At 42.5% G+C, this 19,463-nt stretch overlaps 1 protein-coding gene across 1 annotated transcript in view; it reads left to right on the forward strand.

Moving 5' to 3' along the window:
• sdc3 (syndecan 3) overlaps positions 1-18,300 on the forward strand; it is a 34,502-nt gene extending 16,202 nt beyond the window's left edge. The window contains exons 3-6 of the mRNA XM_046418427.1: positions 8,480-8,573; positions 10,803-11,653; positions 13,020-13,206; positions 15,315-18,300. Of these exons, the coding sequence (XP_046274383.1) occupies positions 8,480-8,573; positions 10,803-11,653; positions 13,020-13,206; positions 15,315-15,481 (1,299 nt within the window). The 3' untranslated portion in view covers positions 15,482-18,300. The remainder of the gene's footprint in view (positions 1-8,479; positions 8,574-10,802; positions 11,654-13,019; positions 13,207-15,314) is intronic.
• Positions 18,301-19,463: the final 1,163 nt, after the last annotated feature.

Here is a 19,463-nt window from a genome sequence, read left to right on the forward strand (position 1 = left end):
CTTCCCACTCAGCGCTAGTTACAGCGTCATGTCTGCATGCATCTTTTTGCTTCTAGATCATGACATATTTTAAAATGACATAAGCAGCTATGCAAGTCTTTGTCACTGAAGTTTATATTTAGTTAAACACACATAGACAGACAGACAGTACTAGTACCTTTAGTTATCAGAAACCCAGAGGCTCATAGTAAATGCACATATTCAGGACAGCCAAACAAACATTTAGCAACATAAAGCAAAACAACCATACGATCAAAGTGTCCCACCAATACCATGAGTGAAAAAGCAGTCCCAAGACCCCCATCTCTGACTCTAGATAACATGTTCATATACATATACTGCATGTAACGTAGATTTCATCCTTTTTTTTAAGATCTGGAGTGGATGTACTTTACCATAATCTGAGGATTATACGGACAGGCTTCACAATCCCTTCCTTTATTACTGGAAAGTCATATTTGGACACGTTGGGCAATTCTGTTGCACCATGGAGAGCCACACGATTGTCTTGAATGCGACACACCACACATCCACATGTACTTTTCGCCAGACTGTTTCAGAATGAGTCTGCACTGGGTTTAAAGAATAATGTCTCTTAGCAGTTAAACTGTGTCAAAGAGCATCCGCTGGTTTGAAAGGACTTACCAGCTCCTCTTTCATTTTGATCCAGCTCAGCTCTGGGTCTGTCTCCTTCCAATGTTTAACCAGTCCAGACATTTTAACATTGTATGTTCTCCACTGAGTCTTTCACTGTCTCCTGAAGTGAAACAACATCTGTCAACACCACCTGAGTAAAGTTGTGCTCATTTTTTTGTATTTCCTCAAATATATCCTTAGTGTTTCGTCTGACTCCAGCTATAAATGTATTTATCAACTTTATTTTGATTTATAACCCGAATTAGTCTGAAAATGGACATCTAACATGCTTTTTTATTAATCCCCATGCAGCCTGAATTTTATCCAAGGCACCCAGAAATACTCCCCCATCTATTAAACAGCTAATCAGTGTAAAATTACTCAGCAGGTTTCTTCTTGCAAACACAAAATGATGACTGCTCATGACCCCCTGCTGCAGCTGCTACTGCAAAGAATCTCTTGACACTAACTGATAATTTAACTTTCAAATCCGGATTTATTTCATTTTGCCTAGTGTCTGGAGAGGAGGCTTGGGGTATTGAAAATACTTAAAATTTCACAGGAGGAGACATTCATCAGAGACATTAAAGCTATGACAGTAAATGTGTGTAAGTAATTCATTCTGATGGATGCTGAATGGTTTTAACCCAGAGGGTGAGGATTTTTAGATTTTATGTATTGTGTGAGAAATTCTGCATACTTTTATTTTAAGGTGCAGTGATTGGTTGTTTTATATTGTCTAAAAGCACCACAGTTCTTACTTGAATTTCATAGCTTCAACAGTGAAATTTTGTGATTTGGAGCCACAATAGACAAGAGATAACATACTGTAAAATTAGTAAAGCTGTTCAAATATTTTCCTAGTTCACAGGTTTATGTTAAGGACTTACATTATATATTTTGTCGTGCAAAACCATTTCTTTGGAGAAGAGTTTCAGTAAATGCTTTTCCATCCACCGGTTTTTAAGCACAAAGTGATGAAAATTCGAAGAACAAATTGAAATACTGCAAAGGATGTGTGCAGGCTTTGCTGAGGCAGAAAAGCTGTTTATTGATTAAAGCAAAATAAGACAAAGTGCAATGGAGACAGATTTACTGAATAAATCTGTCGCGAAGCATGACATGCCTTAAACGCCTACTTAAGAGATGACAACAGAGATGGGATCTGTGCAGAGCGATGCAGAGGCTGTAATTGTCTTTAAGACTTGAAGCAAACACAAATGTTACATTTCCATCGCATTGCCACATTGTTTTAGACCACCTGAGCTTTTCTTATGCACCTGACTGGAGAATCAGCCATCTCAGTGAACTCCTAACATTGGCATAACAGTCATAGTTGGAAATGTGCATTAACTACATTTCCCTTTGTGGATTTTCTGAAAAATTGCACCACTTTTGGGTAGAAACTTGGCTAATGTGGATCTGCCTTGGCAGCAAGTTTTGGAGACGATTTAGACAACCTCTTCTTCATTTTAAGTATGAGCAAAATAGTTTGGACCAACAACAGAACTACGGTTAAAATTAACCTGCAAAATACCCCAGAAAACTACACAAGACAACTGTCAGCGATGTGCAGGGGGATTGTGTCTTTATGTGTCTGAGCCTAGGGGCCCACTGCCATATTATGTGTCCATGAATAAGGGACTGTCTTTCACCTAGGTAGACTGAGGCAGGATTTCATTGACCCCCTTGGCTGTAGCGTGCAGGTGTCAGCCGTTTTAAGGTTCACAGGAGTGCACCTGACGTCATTGCTACAAGATACTGTCTCGACACCTGACTGTCTCCGTGTGTGTGTTATAAGGTGTCATCAAGTGTGTGACTGTGCAGAAGCTTTCTGTGCTAATCTCTGCTGAAGGTGGCAGGTGTCTGAACCAGGCCATCACCTGGTAACCTACTCAAACACACACACACACACTCATTGGCTGCCCTCTATCTCTCTCACATCTCCTTGCTGACTGTTAGTGTGTTAGCGCCCAGGCTGGCTGCCGTCCAAGCTGCCCAGCTGGTAAGAGCAGGGCGGAGAGTGAGACGAAGCAGAAAGGCAAAAGATGGAGGGAGATTAGAGGTCACTACTGACGGGGTCGAGGATCTGCTCCGGAAAGAAAGATGGGTGTGGAACAATACAAACAGTAAACAGGCTGCAGTTTTTCCTGTAAGTGTGTGATTGGTCGGGGGGCATGCGCTAAGCGGTCTGACCCTTTCCAGGTAGAGAGCTACGAGCGGTCCGCTCCTGTCAGCAAGCTGCATTCCTCAAACTGTCCAACGCTTATCAGTGTAGGTCAGATTGCTCTGGAGAGGAGCAGACACAGAGACGGGCGTGAATCAGCAGCTGCTCGATGAAGCGTGGGTACCTCACCTGCAGTGAATTAAACTGCAGGGAGGTGAGAAACGTGGCCTATAAAGATCACTTTACTTCATTTTGGGACTGATCTTGGTCTGAAGTCCATGCTACGTGATTATTACCATCACGCTGTACTCAAGTGCATGGTTGACATGTTTGACATCCAGCACTTCAGCTCAGACAGGACACCCACACAGAGGTTTAAGCCATTCATTGCAACAATAATACACATTTAGTTTGAGGGTGTGGCTCATGTGAGGCTTTGGTAGAAAGAGCAACTCTGACAAATGCCAAGTTAGAAATACAAACTGATTTATTAATGCCATTGGACTGTGGCGTGCAGGGTTTTTTTTTTGTCTTAATTTAACTTTTCTGAGGATTAATTTTCTGATACGCATTCTCTAATGGCTCTGTATCCGACTTACTTTTGAGAAAATATTAAAGTTGCTTTCTTCTCTTCCTAATTGAACAGTGTGGTGTGAAAAACGGACATGAAAAATAGCCTCAGTGTCTTCTTCATTGTATTTCTGTACCCCTCCTCCTCCTCCAACACTGTGGATGCGGTAAACGGAGGGACAGCTAGAGCGAGAGGAGTGGGACTCACAGATGGTGTCAGAAAGCAGAGGGAGTATTCAAATTATTCTTCACAGTTTGAGAGAGATGCTGCAGCAGTCGAGAACATTCGCTCCGATAAAATCTCACATATTAAAAAGCATAATTAACGATTATTTCTCCAAAGCAGAGCAGCATTGCTTCTACTGTATTAAGAGCTTAAAGTGCTTGTGTGTGCGTGCGTGTATGCGTGTGTGTGCCAGGCATTGTGCAGCAGCAGCAGCAGCAGCAGCAGCCTCTCGGGTTACTGAGGAATGCATTTGAAGTCAATCACAATGAAGCTTTCTATCTGCCCAGCTGGCCTAAAGGGGATCTCCGAGCTGAAATGGACCAGCAAGAAAATCAACCAAAAAAAAAAGATTTTTTGCCCACCAGCGCTGTGTATGTATGGATGTGTGTGTGCGTTAGTGAAACCAGGTTCGGTGTGTCTCTATAACTACCTCTGGCTCCTATTGTTATCTGACTTCCTGCATCTTCGTGGTAGCTGAGCTTCATGGTCCCATTGTTCCCACAGACATAACATACACCATGGTCTTTTTCCCTCCCACACTCATGCTGGTAATTGTCACATAACCTTCACACACACACACACCTCTTCATTGTCAGGTTGCTGCAATGTTGCTACTTAAATCTCCCACACTTATAATCTTGCATCATTTTTATCCTAAAATTAAAATCTGGAGTAAATCAGCTCATGTAAAACAGTAATATGGATGAGACCTCAGCGTTGTCAGATTCTGACAATCCATATTCTGTCACTGTAAAAGGAGCTGACACACAATGCAACTATAGTGGATCAAATGTATAGTGCAAAGCCTGATGTCAGCTTCAGATCAGGTTTCTACCTGACTCACTGCAGATGTTGCTACACCGCTCAGAGGACGCACCTGCGTTCACTTTGTCAGAACATGACATTATCCAAACAAACAGATTCTTTGTCTGCTTCCGTGTTTTGTTCTTCAATTTTATGTCTTGCCCTTGTCTTTTTTTTTTTTTTTTTTTACATGACTATACATAATTATATATATTTCATGTTCCCAGATTGTTTTAAAATGACTCCAACTTGGCACTGCATGCCTTACAATGGCAGCGCTTCATATATTGCCAAAAACCAGGATTGCATTCACTCCGCAGATCCAGTGGAATACGGCTGTCATCTTACAGTTTCCTTTTATAACGAATGGGAACAAAATGCAGTGGTTGGAGGGAAATTGAGGGCAACATACAGATGATTTTGGCTCCGGGTTATGCGTGCGGTGGAGGAGAACTCGTTGCGTCTCGGTGTGGTTAGTTAGCTCTGTGGTGCAGGCAGAAAGTAAGCTGTTTATAGCTCCTGAAACAGAAGCAAAATGCAGAGCTGGCCCCGTTAGACTCCCCCAAAATCACGTAAAAACACACGTCCACACAGATACCCTAGGTCTGTGGGGCATTTATGTGTGCATGTACACACACACCACAAACAAAACCTGTGATTATACCCATTCAGAAGCACACACACACACACACACACACTGTAATTACATACAATGACGCACTGCTGCCCACCATACCATGAATTCACACTTATAATATCGTCTCATAAATTAAACATGCCAAGGCACATAGGCTGATATTACTGTTAGAGGCTAGGATAAACATAGATTATGCACATTTAGACACACACCACCTCCAAAATTGAGAATTAGCAAATAGCCGACTAGCGTCTACAGCTACAGTATGTCCTGGAGGTTGCTGTGTGTACGGGGGACTTGTTAAAAGGGGCCCCTGGAGTGGGCTCTGGTGCCGCCTTGGGGTTGGGTGTGTGTTTATTTAAGTATGTGCATGTGTGTTTTTTGGAGTCACGCCGAATTTAGGGGGCTAGCCTCAAGATGAGAAATGGAGTTTAAGATGAAAGGAAAATGGGGCGAGGACGGGGATACACTGGCACTGAGTTTGTGGATCCAGAGGGGGTGGAGGAGCAGACTGTTTTGATGTTGGTTTTTTAGGGTTGTTTATTTGATGTTATATAACACCTTTGCTTATGTAGTTAGAGCTCTTAAATGTGTGTGTGTGTGTGTGTGCGTGTGTGAAACTAGTAGCTGGTCACTGGGATACGGGAATTTCTGTGGAAGGCTAAGGTTGCCCATAGCAACGAGCTTCATTGTAAAACTGATCCTTGGAATACAGCACGCACACACACACACACACACACACACACACACACACTCGCACCATGCTGGCACTGACTTGTCTTTTCAGTACTTTTCGGCACTTTCAGGGTTTGCGATCACCAGGCCTTCACACACATTTAAAAGCATGAAGGAAGCACATACACACACACACTGATCCTTCCACCTCTTGAAGCCTGTATTCTTGGCATGTCGAGGCCCCAAACGACTTCAAGTCAATTTCATTTTCAGGAGGTACATATAGCATTTCAGCTCCACCTCATGCTGTGATGTGATGGACTGAGATGCTCGGGTTTCTAGATTCCATTATGCTTTTATTGGCTTTTAAAGGCATCAGGTTTCCTCTGTCTGGAGCCGGGGAGGAGCCTCTGCTTCTTTGTGTGTATGTGTGTGTGTACAATTATAATCACATGGGCTAGCATAGACACAGCTCCATAGGGCCTCAGGATGGGCTTAAGATTGCTGAGGAGATACGGTTGTTTTGGTCACATTTGCAGCAGTGGCCTGAATGTTTTCCAATACCTGAAGCAACACTGAGCCCTTTGTTCTTGGCATTACAGCATTGTACTAGTTAGTGCATATTAAGCTGCATCTAGGTACAAAGAGCAGCGCTGGAAGAAGTATTCAGCTCCTGTAGCAACACCATCCTGTAAAACAATTCAGTGCAAGTGACAAATTTTACTTCACTGAATGTGCAGAAGTATTATCAGTAAACTGTCCTTAAAGCTGCCGTAATCAAGGTTGTTATATGACCAACACACTTTTTATTATTATATTACCAATGTACATTATACTGTAATAATACTGCTTTTATATATGTTTGGTAGTTTCTAACAATAACTAATATTTTGTATGTCCTGTATGTAAAATCTCACTTTGCAAACTAACCAGAAACTGTAGCTGTCAGATAGATATTTGAACCAAAATAAAAGGGAAATAAGCACAGTTGTCGTAGTTGCAAATGTGAATGTATTTTGAAAGGCTAAATAGGCTCTAATTTGGATATATTTGCCTGCAAATACTTGAAATGAATGCAGTACAGTGTGCTCTTTGAACTGTATCTCTTCATAGCAGTACAGACAGGGTCTCATGCATATGATAGCAGCATTAGCTGACCCTGTGTAATGGGTGAGTGCTTAAGTGTGTGTTTAAACATTGCAGGGATGTGAGATTGAGGTCAACAGACAGAGAGGGGGAGCTGAATGAAGAGAGAGGAGGGATCAGCCTCAAAGTGAGGCTGAGGTCATTTGTTTCAGAGGTTCAACCCCGAACGATCCACAACTAATCTCTCTTACCTGACCCTGACAGAGGTCGCCAGGCAAGTTCACGCTTCCCCTCACAGGCGTAGAGGAAACGGAGCTGGATTGAGGAGCAGTGATGAGCAGGGAGGGTGCGGTGAAATGATCCGTGAGAGACAGTTACAGGCATATTACAGGCACAGAGCCTTCACAGTGCAGCTGCAAAACTCAAACTTACAGCAGTGGTTATTCAAAAGACATGCTGATTTTGTCCTACTCAACATCCACACAAGGAGCTTAAAATAGTACTCAAATAAACAATACTGATCATTTATGAAGCAAAGCACACGCCTTTTACAGCTTCTCATATGTGAGGATTTACTGCTTTTTTCTGTTTTATCTTTGTTAACGGAACAGTTTGGGGTTTTGAACTATTGGCCAGACAAAGCAGATAATTCAGAGATGTTACCTGGTGCCTTGGGAAATTGTGACTGGCATTCTTAACCACACTAGCTCCAATTATTGAGCGATTGCCATGAAATATTGTACAGACATCATGGTTCTTCGAGGGATAACGTATTCATTCCCCTGCTGATCCCCTGATTTTTCTCACCACGACGTTCACATTAGTGGTAAAATGTCTCAGCAACTACTGGCTGAATTGTCATGAGATTTATGTTCCTCTCAGGCTGAATGATAAAAACTCTGGTGATCCCTTAACTTTTGACCCTGACTGTCGTCAGGTCAAATTTTTCATTTTTGCAGTACTTTGATTTATGACCAATTGATTGCAAAATTGATGCCATTCTCAGCCTCAGCTGTAACTGGTTTAGAACTCATCAGCAAATGTTAACATGCTAATGTTATGGCTAAAGTAAGACGGTGAATATGGTAAACATTATACATGTCGAATATTCTGCTGTTCAAGCTTCTTAAATGTGAGGACTTTTATATGATTGGAAACTGAGTTATCTTTTTTGTTTTATGCTGCTGGTCAGACAAAATAAGACATTTAAGACATCACATTTAGCTTTGGAAATGTGAAATGAGAATTCACAACTTCTAGCCTTTTTTGACGGGAAAAAATGACGGAAAAATAACTTAGAGCTTAATTGACTGAGTGGCTGCAGGAGTTCACAAGTTAACTGCCTCTCCATCCTCCTAACTGCTTTACAGGCCGAGCATCACTTGTAACTGACACGTAAGCAGCGACTGAATGAAGCCCCTCTCTCCTTCGAGGCTTTGATGTTTCTCTGCTAAAATCCCAGCTTTAGATCAACTCATTAACTATGCTCCTCCACAGACTCACAGATGGACAGATGTTACCCTGTCCACCATAATGCTGCCTCCTCTCAGACAGTTGTGTGCGTGTCTGTGTGTGCATGTAATCTACCAGAGTGGTTTCTCTTTTAAATGAAATGACAAAAACAGCTCAGTCATCCATGATGGATAACTCAAATCTCTGTCATCTGTGTGTCTCTCAGGCACAGACTTGGTCACCGTCTATCGATGATGAAGGCTCGACGAGAGACGAGTTCTATGACGACGAGGACCTCTACTCGGGCTCCGGCTCTGGCTGTAAGTGTGTGTGTGTGTCTGTGTGTGTGTGTGTGTGTGTGTGTGGTTATGCACTCACACCCTGGTTCTTTCAAGCTCGACAGCTGCTGGGTTTCAATCTGCTGACCCTAAAGACCCACACACCCCTCCTCCTCCTCCTCCTCCTCCTCCTTGTCCTGGAGTTATGGTCTTTCTGTGCACCAGCCTCACATGCACAAAGGCCACGCACACACAATCACACAATACAATCACATCATTTGGCTGGATAGACAGGTTTGCGATACAGATTTATTAAAAACACCTTTAAACACAGACACACCATCGCAAAGAAGCAGCAACCAAGGGCTCAGATCTTATTTACTCTAATCAGATTACAGTCCACACAGATTAGACGATCACACGCACACCCACAGTTGTGTGCACCTATCTGTGAGCGCCTGTCTGCGTTTGAGTGAACTGGTTGTCTGCGTGTGCAGGAATTACCTACTTAACGTAAATCACATTGGTGCAATTTGGGCTGATTTTCTGATCTGGCTGTTGAAGCTTGAGGATGGCTCTCCTTATTAAGCGTGACTCATTGAGGGCTGCCCTCTGTTCAGGCACTGCGCTAGTGGAGAGCACACTCAAAATAAATTACAATTCAGAGCAGGAGAGTGAAGATGGGGCACCCCCTGTGGTTGAAACAGCAGCCCGGCAAATTGCTTTATCTCAGACCGTGATACAGAGCCTCCTGACTCCTGAAGGAATAGCTTATTTTCAACAGATGGATATGCATATTGCATCGCCGCCACTTCAGAATGTGGCATTTTGATACGTCCGTTCAGTTTAACACAAGCTGCATTGTTAGAGTCCACATTTCGATATCCTCTGCAGTTCTTCTGTCATCCGTCATGTCTTTGTGCCTGTAAATTCAATTTGTTTCTCTTTCAACCCTGGGAGCTTCTACACTAACAAAATGAAAGGTGGTATAATACTACTATGAGATTTAAGGAGAAAATGAATCAGTCTTCTCTTCTCTAAGACTACGTCCACAAGAAACCAGCTAGTTTTGAAAAAGCTGTACACATGCATCCACTTAATGCTTTTCATTGCATTGTCTTCAAAATCTCTCTCCACTCTAAAATACCAAAATAAAAGCAAAAATTAAGATAAATTTCTTCCTCTTTATCCTTAGTCAGCTGGCAATAAGACTGCAGATCACAGCCAGCATCTGGTCTCACCTCTGTTCTATCCCCTGCTGCTGCTGGTCTTTAAATGCAGCTGAACTCACAGTCTACTGTAGTTGTTCTCATTTACATATTTTCTTTTCTTCAGTTTTTGTTGACATACATTTAAACAAGCAGAACACAGTGATTTGATTGCAGTTTTGATTGCACCACTCAGTCGTCAATAAAATCGCTACTTCATGACCCTGAATTCATTTGACAAAACAAACACAGCTGTCCTGTACAGTTGGTGTTATTAACATTTAAAATGGGCAATCACGAAAATGGGACAGGAAAAACCAAAAAACCCAGCCTCTGCTTTACAGATTTTGACTGGATCAGTCTTTGCATTGTGGGTCCTCCAACCTTATGAAAACATAATACTAAAATGCTTGACACCTTTAACCTCATGACTCCACAGCACTTTCCTGCCCACACAGGATGTATCAGATGTACCCACTATGGAGAGCTCTTTTGACGAGCTCCATTTTCAGGTGAGAAAAATACCAGCTTAGTATAAGTCCAAATGAGAGGAAATAGGAGGCCTTTTCAAATTAAGCAACTTGTGTGTCCCTGTCTCTCTGAGCTCAGTCTGATTCTCAACCGTAACCTGTCAAATAAAGGGGAAAAACCATATTTACTATACTACATCACAAAATTTTTGCCCACTATTTTGTCCACAAAAATCCACACAATAAATAGTACTGATGGCGTGTGTACTACTGTCTGTAAACAGTCTGATAGTGCGATGCGTCACATTATATTGATCCAGAAAATAAAGTTATGCTGCTGCTATTCAAGATGATGCACAATGACAGTGACTTGTGTCTGAAATATAAATTTACTACTCAATAGACTAAATTATCAAGTGTTTACTACAAAAGGATTGCTGAATGGGTGACCATTCACCCCTGTTTGTGTGCAAGTGTGTAAGCACTGGGTTGAGTTACAAATGGGCTGCATGATTAAGTTTTATGTTGTCTGACTCCTCTACTTGTTGTTCAGTTAATTCATTTTCAAATTGCAATTCTCTCCTCTCCATCAGTTCCTGAAATCAGAATGAGGCCGACATCGGTGGGTGTGTCCTACACCACTGAAGAGCCACTCCTCCTCTCCACCACCCAGGCCACCAGCCCCGCCCCATCCGCCTCACCTGCAGCTGAGCCGAGCCCCAACCCGGAGGACCCCATTGCCACCCAGCTGCCCACTGAGGCCGATGGAGAGAGCGGCATTTTCTGGGAAAGAGAGAGAGAGTTGGAGAGGGAGAAGGAGGAAGAGATGGAGAGACTTAAAGAGCTGGAGAAGGAAAGAGAGAGGGAGAAACAGTTGGAGAGGGAGAGAGAGAGGGAAAGAGAGAGGGAGCGGGTCCGGGAGATGGAGAGAGAGAGGGAAAGGGAGAGGGAGCGCGAGAGAGAAAGGGAACGTGAGAGAGAGCGAGAGAAGGAGAGAGAGAGGCAGAGAGAGCGTGAGCTTGAGAGAGAGAGAGAGCTGGAACGAATCAGGGCTGCCGCCGCTGCCGCCCAAACCACCGCCGCACCTCGACCCCCTGCTGCAGTCCCTGTCGTGACATCTAACCCTACAGTGGGCTCTGCGGAGAGTGCAGCGCCCTCTGCCGGTTCGGATGACCTAAGCACCACAGAAGAAGAAGAGGATGTCTACCTGTCACCTGAGCCCACATCATTTTACCCAGGCTTTGATATAGAAGGCACCACAGAGGAAGACATGGCCACCACAGCAGAGACCACGCCTGAGCCCACGACAGCAGTGCCTACCACAACCACCACCACCACCGTCAAGACCAGGGTTCCCTTCAGGCCCAGGGTTCCCATGACAACAGCCACTCAGGCTGTGCCAACAGAGAGAACGACCCGCCCACAGCAGCCCACAACGTCACAGGTGAGTCCAGCCAGCCATCTCACATTATTGTGTGAGTATAGAATATGAATATGTGTTCATGTTTGGCGTTCACATCTGACCTCATCACCACCCATAATAAAAACCACCACAACTCAGCTCAGCAGGGAGAGACAGTAATAACTTCCTGTAGACTCACAGTTGATGTGGATTTTGGAGGGCGTTACGTGGCGTAACTATTTCTTCACATTCGCCCAGGCAACAAGTCTAACAACAAGATGGCAACGACAAGATTCTGGGAAGTCATGTTGCCAAGCTGTTGCTTGCCAAGAAATTTATTTAACATAACCCCTGAAACTGAAACCAAAAAAGTGTTGTTTTCACATTACTGTTCGTGTATGAATTAAACAAACAGCAGGATGTTGATTACTGAGCTTCAGCAGTGCAGAATCAGAGTAGCCTTTTCCCTCTGTTTCCAGTCTTTATGCTAAGCTAGGCTAACTTATTTTATGTACGGACATGAGAGTGGTATCAAGAACGTGACTTTACGCATTTTTCAAAATATTAACCTATATTCCTTTAGCAAAAGAAGTAATTTACAGGGCAACAGCTGGGTAATGTAGTTTTTAGCTAAAACAGGAATAAAGGGTTTACAGGAGTAAACAGTGTTTGTCAGTTACTATTTTCCATTGCATTAACACACATTTGCTGCCAGTGACAGGATGGTTTATATGGATTGATTCAAAATAAAATATAGTGCCTATATTGATAATACTTCTGGGATCAATTCTTCATTGGTTCTGGACACTTTTATGAGATTTTTTGGCAATAGGAAATGTATGGTGCATCCCCAGAATGAACAGTGGAAATAAAATACAGTCTTAAATTGGCAAAATGATGATCAAATCAAGAACTATCTGATCATAGAGGAGGTGAAAAGGATCACCGATCTGACCATCCATGCACATACTAGCTTTTTCAATACTAATGGACTCTTCTTGATCTGTAACAATAAACTATTCAGGTTTGATACACGACCCTACTTCTTACTGCCTCTTTAATGCTGACAACTTAATTATCTACAGACCAAAACCATTTCACTGATTGGTGTGCTTCTGTTTATTTGGAACAGGGCTGTATTAAAGCATGATACATTACATTTGTCTGCTTTTCCACATTGTAATTAAGCTGTCAGAGTTTATGAAGTGTGTATATGTCTTGGACAATATACAACTTTCCACCAATCACAGCATACAGGGGCTCATTGTTTCAAAGGCGAACATGTTCCACGGAAAGCTCTCTTGTTTTGGGTTTTAAAAGTTTCACTATAGCAGCTCTATGAAACAAATGTGATTATATCAAATATAAATTTCCTGTCGTTCGTCTCACTTTTCTCTCTCTGTCTCAGGAGGGTAACAATGATGTGGGTGTCGCGGGGCCAAGTGGAGATTTCGAGATCCGTGATGATCGCCGTAATGATCTTGGTCGAGGTATGCCAGTGGATCCTGATCTGATCGGCAACACAGTGGATGGAGGAAGTTCTGCCGCCCAGCTGCCACAGAAGAACATCCTGGAGAGAAAAGAAGTCTTGATAGGTAGGTGTTGTAAAGTTGCTGTTAATAAAGTTTTCTGTATGTTTTTGTCATGTCCAAATATTTGTCCTGATTGTCCAGCCCTGTGTGTTTCCTGCCTTTTTGTCATATGAACCTCTTGGTCGTCCCCTCATTCATTCACCCCGTTGCTTCCTGTATTCTTTCCCTGCTTACTGGGAGCTGCTAAGATAAACTTGCATTCACGTAGCGGAGATTCATCACGATAAGTGAATGTGCTGCTTAGCCCCGTTTGACCCACTGAGAACAAGCAATCCTCTTCTTGGGTTATCCAACCCCTCCTTTCTCTCCTCTTTCTCCTCATCATTTTCCCTCTGGGTAAATCCAATTTCTTTTCAAGTACCCCCCTGTCTCCTCCTCCCAAAGAGCTGTTGTAGAAAGTGAGGGAGCAGCCAACTTGCCTGACCTGACTGGCTCTCTGTCTCTCCTTTAGCTGTTCTGATTGGTGGACTGCTGGCGGTGGTTTTCGCCGATTTCCTGGTCATTGGTAAAGAGCAGGAGGCAACAGGCTTTAGACTGTCTGTATGATAGAATCAAGTTACCACTGTACTGTGCTATCAGGCCCATACATTCATATATAATGTTTGCGCACTGTGGTCACTTCTAGCAATGAGAGTAGTATGTTAATGCACATGAGACATACAGTGATTTGTAGGTTTTTACCACCTTTGGCTTTTTCACGTGGATTCAGAGGACTTTAAGAGAACTTTTTATGATAAATTGTATATTTTGATAAATATACAATTTTTCACAATGGTTATTGTGGCAAGGGCCTCAGTAATAACAAGGTTAAAAAGCTATAGCCACGCTAGCAGCTCTGTGAGGCTGCACTGCAGCCCTGTGGTGCTTTGAGCTGAAGGCTAATATTAGCATGCTAAACATGCCAGCATTTGCACAGTGACAATACTAATTGTCATGCTAATATTTGCTAATTAGCACCAAGCACAAAGTACCGCTAAGGCTGATGACAGTGTGATTAGTTTTGCAGATATTTAATCATAAACCAAAGTGTGAGACAAATTTAAATATTTTACTAGATAGTGGTGCTTCATGGCAATTGACCCAATGGCAAGACCAGATGCGGTGAGTCAACCACACTGCCATCCATGGACCCGCGCCACTAGCATGGCTAAAAATAAAAAATAAAATAAAAATCAGTTACATTAAATCTTTGCTTTAGTTAGTGATGGTAATAAAGTTCTGATATTATGGATTCAAGTAGTTCAATCATGTCTTCTTTTTAAAAACTGCAACTATGCACTTGAAAGAATGCAGTTACTATGCCTTATGCCCAGTATTATAGCTGTCTTCTGCAGTAAAATCAGGGATGGTAAAAGTTCATATATATGCACAGTACAACCGAAAAACTGTATGATCTGACAAAAAAATCCAACTAATTGGATTTTTTAAAATAACATTTAATTACAAGACATTTTGTGAAAAGTCAAGAGTGATGAATACTTTTGCAGTGACGTCACATGGTGAAAAGTTCTACTGCTTTAAATAGCCCAGCCCATGCACACTGATATTAGCACTAATGGAATAAACAAAGTAAACACCTCCCACACATTGAGCGGAAACAAAGTGTTCCTCAAGCATTTTAGAAAATAAACAGTTTGTTCTCCATTTTGGCATCAATACCAATTTGTTTAACAAGAGAAACTTTTTTCCCCACATTTGATAACCTCACATTAATCTTTTACACACAGCTAGAGTTCATTAGTGATGTGTGCAGAAGACGATGCAGCTGCTGCAGATTGGTTACACCGACCCCATCGGGCTAAACTACTATGTAGCACTGCAGGTCTGCAATTTAGCACAAAGCTGTGCACACACACACATAGTGTATGTGTGTTGGCACATCCAGGCTCATCAGTCTTCACTTAGCAGCTAGCTCATAGTCATGCTGTGTTAGCTCTGCTCTCCTTTCAGTCTGTGTGAAGCAGCGTCTGTTTGTCATGATGTAGTCTGCTGCAGGATGTAGCCGTGGCTCTAATGATAATTTAGTGTTTGTTTCTGTGTGTTTGTGATTGTTTTTTAGAATAGTGTTCTGGCTTTTAACATATCCACCCTCTCTTTCTGTCTTTCTCAAGCGGTGATAGTGGGAGGAGTTGTGGGCGCCTTGTTTGCTGCCTTCCTGGTGATGTTGCTGGTATACAGGATGAAGAAGAAGGATGAGGGCAGCTACACGCTGGAGGAGCCCAAACAGGCCACCGTCACCTACCAGAAACCAGACAAGCAGGAGGAGTTTTACGCATAACACTCGTATGCCGGAGAGACACACCACACCAAGGGAGAGAGAAAGAGCAAGAGAGAGAGAGAAGAGAGAGAAGAGAGGAAAATACTCTAAGCCCCTGCCCTCCTCCTCTTCTTGTTTTTTGTTGCTTTCCCCTCATCTGCTCGCCTTTCCTCATCCCTCTCTCCTCTCGTCTCCAAAACACTTGAGAGCGCCTTTCTCTCTATGGACTTGGACCTTTCTTTTCAATGAAAACGAAAAGAGGACAAAAAGAAGAAAAAGGAAAAAAAAAAATCCAAATATATTCTGAAAAAAATAACACATACACACGAGATGTTTTTAAAGTAAATGTTGTTATTAATATTCTAAAGATTCTCTTGTTCTGTATGTAATGACATGATTATTTTGTAAAAAAAAAAAAGCCAACAATGAAACAAAACACAAGATTGTAACCTGTGTTTTGTAGCACAAAAAAAAGTTCCTCCTCTGTTTTTATGGAGCAAATGAAAAAGCTAAAAAGAAAGAGGAGAGGAGGGGGTGGAGCGAGCTAAGTGAGACACAAAAGAAAAAGAGAGGGGTGGCGTTGCATCTGCCCCTCAACCCCCAAGAACCACATGGGGCGTCTGGTTGGCCCGGCACAGAGCCCGGGGTCAAAAGGTGAGAGGAAAGGTCTCTTTTGTGCCTTCCATCCCTGTGGTGCTCAAAGACGCATACGCATGTCCATACAGCCACATAAACACATGCCTACACACATATACATGCATACACACAGACTTGTATCTGCTTGAAGGTGGCTCTGACCTCTCACTCTGTGCTCGGCCAACCAGAAAACGGTGATCATACCTTGATGTGTTTCACAATGTTGAGGAGCTGCTGTAGAAACATAGGCTGGTCCATCTGCTCCTCCGAGCTGTACAAAGACTAGTTACGGATAGTAATAATAACCAATAATATATCAATGTTTTGGGCTGAATGGTGAACAATAATAATAATAATAATAATAATGATACCATGATAATAATAATAATAATAAATCTTGAACAGGAGGATGTGTATTTAGCAGTTTAAAAAGTTTATATGTAAATATCAGCGTATCCTTTCTGGCATCACTAACCATCTGCATGATCATGACGAGTTTTTATTCATCACATCCGTCATCTCGTTAGATGAGCTGTGCTCTCGTCAGCCACACACACGCACACACACAAACACATACAGACACATACAGACACACACCTGCAGACATACAACTTGCTGTGCATTTAAATACACCCCACAGACTTTAAATATACTGTAAATCATATCATTCAAACACATATCAAACCCATCCTCATGCTCATCATCCTCATCATTGTCATTGTGATCGTCATCAATCGTGATAGGAGCGAGGTCAGGTGGTTTCAGTACGTTATTGATTAGTTAAGGGTCAGTTGCCGGTTGGTTTAGAGTTTGATCTGTTTGTGTAAAAGCACAAGTACATGTCCAGTCATCACGTCATCCGATGCCCCCTCCACCCAACACACACCTTTTGCATGCCTCACTTTCTTTTTCTTCCATCATTGGCTCTCTGTTTGGGGATGGGAGTGGCCTCTCGGAAGCGAGACGGGCTTTAATGAAAAACAGGAAGTGTGAATCCTGCACAGGAAGTTGTTCCCACATGTACTAATTCAGTCAAAAAGCTTTGGTTATGAGAGGAAGCAGACTATGAATTAGCATTTTGGGGAGTCAACTTGAACCTGCTGTTGGACTTTTTTTTTTTTGGGAGGGGGGTGAGCTTGGATTCAGTTTGGGAAGGGGAATGTGAGGAGACAGGAGGGCTGTGCTTCTATCTAAGAGATTGTAACAATAACCACACCAGTGCGACTGGGCTAGTAGCTTCTATTATACTCAGTACTGTAGAACAAAAAAATGCATGGGAGTCAAAACTATACTAGTCTGGTTGTGTGTGTGTGTGTGTGTGTGTGTGTGAGTGTGAGTGTGAGGGTGCCTGTGTGTGTCTTTGCGTTTGAAAGAAAAAGGGGGGTGAGTTAAAGTTGGAATGTTCTGTGGTTGAGTGTGTGTTTACCTACTCCAGCAGTTCTCACGCTCTTCCACAGCCAGGTAACACACCTCTTCCACTCCTGTGTGTGTGTATGCCAGTACGCCCTCGCCAGTGTGAGAATAAGTGTGTGTGTGTGTGTGTGTGTCTAAACTTCATCTAAACCCCCCACCTGTCTGTGTGCATGTGAGTGCTTCACCTTGGTATTTCACAGCACACTCTTGTGTACACTGACTAGCCTGTCGACGTGTGTGTGTGTGTGTGTATATGTGTGTGTCTGCGCGTGTTTAGTCTGTTCACTGCTGAATGAAGGGCAGCTGGTCCCTCACAGTGGCTTTCACACACACTGACTGTCTTTTCACTGTCTGCCTGTCTGTCTCTCCGCCGCAGGACAGACGGACAGACAACACGCCACTTTCTCACAGGCAGGAATGATCTTAACACGTACTGTCTTTTCTAAAGTGACTGTCCAAGTGTAAACATGTGTGTTTGTACCCATCTAAGCCTGCGTAGCCAAATAAGACGTGTGTGTATGTGTGTGTGTGTGTGTGTGTGTGAGAGAGAGGGAGAGAGAGAGAGAGAGGTTGAATTTGTATGTGTGTGAGCGTAGGTATGTGTGTGGAGCCCAATGGAGGCTACACTACTCTATGTTTGCTGTTCCCATTCCTGTTTTTATACATTTGCATTTTTTTAAGGCTGAGTTTTCTGTCATTGGCTGAGTGAGCGAGAGGAGGCGGATCCTCCACGCCACCGCCCTGTCACTAATCTGCCACTCTGTTCCAAATAAAAAACCTGATTGGGTAAATCTGTCTTCTCTTGTCTTGTTTTTAATTGAAATGTTTTTAATTCCATTGTGCTGTTAAACCAAGAACCAATCTTTGAGTTTGTACTTGAGTTTGTACTTGGTCGGACTAAAAACCCAAACAACAATGAACAATCACATGACAAACCCAATGTGCACTTTGTGAGAGTCAAGTGCTGTTTTGCTTTCTGCAAAGTGTGTATGTACCCTATCACCTCCATATTCTATTAAAGGAATAGTCTGATATTTTGGGAAATGCATTCTTTCGATTTCTTGCCTGGAGTCAGATGAAAAGGTTTATCATGTCTGTTTGTTAAATATGAGGCAGCAGCTGGTTAGCTTAGCTTAGCACAAAGATGGAAACAGATGATGGTCGGTACACTTTGTTACCTAAGATAGACTAACTGGCTGCTCGCCGTAGCTGGCATCGATCTTCCCATCTCAGCAAGACAGCGAATCAGAGTAGAACTACTAATACACTCCTGTCCTGGACATAATACAACCTTGTTCCAGATTTTCTTAGGGTCACTTTTAGGAATTTGATTGAACCGAACTTGATTTAGGAATGTGCACGTGAGGGTAATATAAAATAAAAGAACTGTGATTTTGACAGAGGAGTTCCCCAACAAAAGGCAAAAATACCAGACCCACTTTAGTCTGAGTTAAATGTGAGACCAATGCACCGTTATTCAAATTGCCACAGCCAATTAAGATGCAGTGCACCTGGGAATTTCTGGAGTGTCTATAGGAGTCAAGGTAATCAAGTTTTGTATAATTATGCAGTAGTTCATATACAATCATTATTCCAAGATCAGCAATTCTGCTTTCTCTTACACAGCAGATTTTTGGTGAAGTATTATAATCAGTGTCCCTGAATGCACCTTACAGCAAGCAGGTCTTAGGTTCAAATCCAGAGGAATGGGTTGCCCAATCACAAGCTCTTTTCACTATTTTTAAACCAAAGTTTAAACCAGTGTTGTGATGTTGAAGAGCAACAGAGAATAGGAGAGGAATTAAATGAAATCAAAATATTAGAATATCCTGTCGGCCTTTTCACTATCATCAAATGCACCGGCTACTTTAACTTGGTTAATTATTATTATTAATCCTGATTCTAATTGAGCAATATTTAAACTGAGTGCTATTGCTTTGCCTTCATACCACTT

This window comes from Scatophagus argus, chromosome 17 (genome assembly GCF_020382885.2).
Source record: "Scatophagus argus isolate fScaArg1 chromosome 17, fScaArg1.pri, whole genome shotgun sequence".
Lineage (NCBI taxonomy): Eukaryota > Metazoa > Chordata > Actinopteri > Scatophagidae > Scatophagus > Scatophagus argus.